Raw genomic sequence first — 6,000 nt, forward strand, 5'->3', positions numbered from 1 at the left:
GTCAGTACATAATTTTCAGCAGCCACCATGATTTGGGTACTTTTTGTGTAATCTTCCATTTACAGGATTCTGATAGCAAAACTGCTAAAAGTTCTCTTAATCACAATTTGTGAATTGTAGTCTATTTAAGTAGATGCATGTGCCTAGATGTAGAAGATCTGAACATTTATCTAACAACGATGGTGACTTGTATACTTGGAAGCTCTTTAGAAGATATCCGGCCTTTTACCAGGATCAGTGGGCCCCAAACTGAGACCTAACTGGAATATAATATAGTATAGTATAGTATAGTATAGTATAGTATAGTATAGTATAGTATACTATAATATAATATAATATAATATAATATAATACAATAAAGACTAAGTTGTTTTAGAAAATAATTAAATTAAGTGTGTGTGTGTGTGTGTGTGTGTGTGTGTGTGTGAATTTTGTATACAGTATACTGTACATGGACAGATTTTTTCTTAACTAATAAAACTAAAACACTTAATTTAAGGGTCAATTATTGTATATAACTGTTTAAAGCACAAAGATAAAACCAAAGACAGGCTTGTGCAATCACACGTACAGAGTTTTGAATTTTAATAAAAACAATTCAGTGCACATTTAACATAAATGTCTTATTAAAGAGATGTAGAAGATCTGAACATGTATCTAACAACGATGGTGACTTGTATACTTGGAAGCTCTTTAGAAGATATCCGGCCTTTTACCAGGATCAGTGGGCCCCAAACTGAGACCTAACTGGAATATAATATAGTATAGTATAGTATACTATAATATAATATAATATAATATAATATAATACAATAAAGACTAAGTTGTTTTAGAAAATAATTAAATTAAGTGTGTGTGTGTGTGTGTGTGTGTGTGTGTGTGTGAATTTTGTATACAGTATACTGTACATGGACAGATTTTTTCTTAACTAATAAAACTAAAACACTTAATTTAAGGGTCAATTATTGTATATAACTGTTTAAAGCACAAAGATAAAACCAAAGACAGGCTTGTGCAATCACACGTACAGAGTTTTGAATTTTAATAAAAACAATTCAGTGCACATTTAACATAAATGTCTTATTAAAGAGGTGAACAGAGATTATCTGTCAAATTAAACAGTATTTGTATATAGCTGAATAATTATTTCTTTGCATCAGTATTCATAAAATATCTTGTGTTTTTATATATATATATTTATATATATAATTTTTTGATCTCTTTAGTCCTGAAGCAATATATAAATGGGTTGATAACAGCAGGGACAAGACTGTATATCATGGAAACCACAATGCGGATATCAGTACTAAACTCATAACCAGCAATGTGCGTCATATACACAAAAGTTCTGGGTAGATAATAAAGACGTGAAATTAACAAATATCTGTGGGGTGCATGTGGAGAACATCACTCAGAATTGGAAATTTTCAAGACAGAGATGATGATAGCGGCATAAGAAAATACGATGAAACATAAAGGACCCCACAGCACAAAACATGACATAATTTTTTTTAGTTATTGCCTCTTTGATCTCTTTAGTCCTGAAGCAATATATAAATGGTTTGATAACAGCAGGGACAAGACTGTATATCATGGAAACCACAATGCGGATATCAGTACTAAACTCATAACCAGCAATGTGCGTCATATACACAAAAGTTCTGGGTAGATAATAAAGACGTGAAATTAACAAATATCTGTGGGGTGCATGTGGAGAACATCACTCAGAATTGGAAATTTTCAAGACAGAGATGATGATAGCGGCATAAGAAAATACGATGAAACATAAAGGACCCCACAGCACAAAACATGACGATGACTGCCGTTGTGACTTTCATGGTAGTTACTTCTCCACATGCCAGTTTGCTTAAAGTGACATTATCACAGTAGCAATGAGTTATATCAAGCGTAGCGTTAGTTCTGGCAGGTCACGTTAGTCAAGCTCGCATCAGCTGACTTTCAGCTGATCCCCATCTACCTATGGGAATTAGACACCCATCTAAGTATTCATATATAAGGTCCCTCAGTATTATCAGCAGTTTTTGCATTGCTCAATAGCTAATTACCCTTCTCCATCCCCAACTCCTCCTCTGTCAGTCGGGATTCAGCCTTCTGATTCTCCTTTGAATCAGACTAATTCTAAAATGTGTACATAAAATGATTGAACTTTAACAATATCTGGAATACATTTATGTTGGTTCTGTTCTGTTTACCCTGGGGGGTTATTGCTGCTCTCCCTGCTCTCATCCATGGATGCGCAGGGAGTTCTTGCCCAGAACAGAACCATACCGCCAATCCAAACTGTATGCTAATTGTCAATCATCTTTGACGATAGTGGTCCTGACAGAAATCCCACTGAGGGCCAAGAGAGTGACTCCAAATAACTGAAGCATGTTTGCTATCCAAACACATGCACACATAATGGCAATAGTAGAATTTTTATTCAAGGTATGATATCTGAGAGGATTGCAAATAGCTATGAATCGATCGAGAGCCATCAGTGCCATGAGTTAGTTACTTTGATATAATACATCGAAAAATATAAATATTCAATACCATTTTCAGTACCACAAGATTTAATTTGTCAATATTTGTGTGGCTTTAGTATGTTAACCAAAATGGGATAGCTCAAAATAAAATCATAATGAATATTATACAGTTTGGCCTTATGTTAGCATTTTGCAACAATACTATGAGTCAATATAAAGAAGGAAAATTGTGAAAAGAACCAACTGAAACATAAGAACAAGCAGTACTGCATATTATCCCAAATCTCACAATAAACATTCAGGACAAGAAATTACTGGGGAATAAAGTATGAAGCAATACAAAAAAACAATGTACATGCACTATATGATTCTTACCTTTTTTCTGTCAATACATCTTTGATATCTTTAGTCTGTAAATCATTGCGTTGACATAATTAATGTGATATGAGTAGCCAGACTGATGAGAACGGTCAAATCCATTTCTAACACTTACTGGAATCTGTTTCATGTTTATAAATATGGGAATATTATCTAGAGCTTGACTATAGTTTGTCGAACTCAATAAATTAAGCATGTTAGACCAACTGTAAAGGAATGCCAATTTGTTTCTTTTGAAATGGTCTTTTTAAAATATTTTTTACCTCTTCTGTTCTCAAACAATAAATCAGGGGATTGATCATGGGTGGTAGCTGGTTATACATCATAACAATGAGTAATCGCAAATCAGTACTGTACTTCACACCAATGTTGCCAAATAAATAAATAAGACACTTGGGTAGAAAATAGAGAGCGATCATGATGAGTTGAGGACTGCAGGTGGAGAAAGTTTTCATCCTTCCTTGAGTGCTTGAAATTCGCATAACTGCCACAAAGATGGAGCAGTAAGAGAATATAATAACAGCAAAGGAGCCTACTAGTACTACAAGGGCATAAATGAGGGCTGGAATACTATACAGTGATCTGTCAGTGCATGCCAGTGTCGTAATAGAACCATGATCACAGTAACAATGTATAATGGTGTTTTCTGCACAATAAGGTAGAGGGTAAGCCCGAATGACTATCATTAAGGGTCCTGCTAAACTCAAAATCCAAGAGCCAATGATCAAAATGAATACATTTCGGTTTGTCATGAGACTATGATATTGAAGGGGGTAACAAATTGCTGCATAGCGATCCATAGCCATTACTACCAGAACATTTGAACAAACTCCGCCTAAATAATGCACAAAGAACATCTGAACAAAACAACCCAAGAATGAAATGGTTCCATCTTGAAACCAGTACCTGCTGATTATCTTTGGTAATGTTGCTGTGCTGAATAGTACATCACACACAACTAGATTTATAATGAAATAATATACAGGCCTCTGAAGACTCTTAGTTGTTACAAAAGCTGTAAAAAATACAGCATTTCCCACCAATGTAAACACATAAACAAGAAACAGAACCGCTGATATGAGGCCATAGTAATGAGGCTGAAGTCCAGGAAAGCCGACTATCACAAAATCCTTCACAGAGCTGAAGTTTCCCACTAACATGATGAATATCAGACGAGTCTTTTCATTTTCTGTACGAAGAAAATGCTGTACAAAAATTTGCAGCTTGAAAAAACAAACAAACAAAAAGTGTCTTAATGTTATAATGTATTTGTCATAGAATACACTAACTATAATAATAACAATAACCAATTATAATGAAGGATAAAGAGAAGCAAACCTGCCACACTTGTTTCACAGGCTACTGTTAAAGTACATTCTGCTCCTTACACTGAGATGTGCTGGTCTCAGTTTATTTATATCTGACATGTAAATTATGAATACTATGGCCTGTTACACATATGATGCAGTTTCTCCAGGGACAGTGACAAACTTACAATAAAGTTCCTAATCTCTAAAATGTAATTCTTCATCAAAAATTAAAAATATATATGTTTTGATGTCCTTCCTGATTTTCCTGCTTTAGGTTTTTGCCAACTGACCCTGACAGTTATGGCTTTGATGAGCATCACTGTAGCAAATCCAGCAGTTACTGTTAATGTGAATGAGGACATCAAATAGGCTACATCTCTTAAAGAAATAGTTCACCCCAAATTAGAATTCTGACATTATTTATTCACCCTCATGTCAATCCAAACCCATAAGATATAATTTGTAACATGGAACACAAAAAATTATTGAATATTGTTCACCCAACTCTTTCCCATAATAATAGTTCATAGGCTGTCAAGCTCTAAAAAAAGAACCACACCATAAAGTAAACATAAAAGCCATACAACGTGTGCTCTGCAGCTACAAAAATAACAGCATACATACAATTCAATACATTATATCAAAATAATGACTTTATTTTAATTTTTGGAAAAGGTCAAGAAGGTCAAGACCTTTGAGATGAGACCACATCTTTTATGCTTTTAATAGGAGCAACATTTAAAGCTAGATTAGTTTTATTTCAGATAAAATTAAATGAAATAACTAGATTCTGGTGCATGTTCATATGACAGCAGATGTGTGATGTATTGAATAACAATGGGGAAAAAATATTCTCTGTCCTGCTTTTGCTGTGTATGTTGTCATTACCTGCCTAAGCATGAGAGTTGCATTGAGAACCACAGTGAATCCAACTTTATCTATCAGTGACATTGGAAGTATCACTGAATAAAACGCGTTCTGCAAGACCTAAAACAAGTTCCTAAAGTTAGATTTGGAAAGGGGAAAAAAAGCCTTGAGACTTTCACATGCATACAAAAAAACTATTTATATCTACTTTTCTGGTGCGCATTCAGACATTTTTCATCAGTATTCCGGAAAAGTCTGGGTTTTTTTTCCTGCAAATGTTCATTTACAGTGTATAAATATTATATGTATTTATCTATGTTTAGCATAAGCCATTTTTTCTGCATTATTGTAGCAACTTATTAAATATAGCAGATCAGAGCAAAAGTAAAGAAATGCCAATTTTCCTCTTTTTAAATTGTCTTAAAATCTTTTTTCAGAGGTAAGTGGTCAACACAGAGGTATTTATTGAATGAGGCGCATGTAGGAATTAGGAGCAGACGAGAGGTGAGTGTGGCACAGAGTCAATTTTAAAATGGCTTATCTTGAGGTAATGGATCTTTGTTTCTTTGCAGGACGACCGTGGAGGAGCAGGATTGGTGGACCACAGGAACTAAGGTAAGCAAACACAGGTACGTTCAGGTAGTCAGTCTAGTATAGTTCAGTGATGTGAACGGTACACCACAGGAGGAGGGAGAGTGGAGAGTGAGCAGATAAAGGGGAGTTTGACAAGCTGCAGCAGGTGCGGGTGATCATGACTGGGAACAGGTGTGAGCCAGGGAGGATTCTGGGACATGGAGTACAGAGCTGGTGACTGGTGACAGAGACTCCCTGACAAAATGTGTTATACATTAAAATGTGTTAAAAATGTAAAAGATTGGATGACCAATAATTTTCTCCTATTAAATTCGAAGACAGAGATATTACTTATTGGACCAAAAGACAGTACACCGAATCTC

General features: G+C 34.8%; 1 protein-coding gene and 1 pseudogene across 1 annotated transcript; both read right to left on the reverse strand.

Moving 5' to 3' along the window:
- Positions 1-693: 693 nt before the first annotated feature.
- On the reverse strand, positions 694-2,507 carry LOC107558993 (olfactory receptor 2AT4-like; annotated as a pseudogene).
- A 557-nt stretch (positions 2,508-3,064) lies between these two features.
- LOC107559004 (olfactory receptor 6N1-like) lies at positions 3,065-4,027 on the reverse strand. Its single transcript, XM_016242709.1, has one exon. The coding sequence runs from the start codon at positions 4,025-4,027 to the stop codon at positions 3,065-3,067; it is 963 nt and encodes a 320-aa protein (XP_016098195.1).
- Positions 4,028-6,000: the final 1,973 nt, after the last annotated feature.

This window comes from Sinocyclocheilus grahami, unplaced genomic scaffold (assembly GCF_001515645.1).
Source record: "Sinocyclocheilus grahami isolate Dianchi unplaced genomic scaffold, SAMN03320097.WGS_v1.1 scaffold671.1, whole genome shotgun sequence".
In the NCBI taxonomy this organism is placed as follows: Eukaryota; Metazoa; Chordata; class Actinopteri; order Cypriniformes; family Cyprinidae; genus Sinocyclocheilus; species Sinocyclocheilus grahami.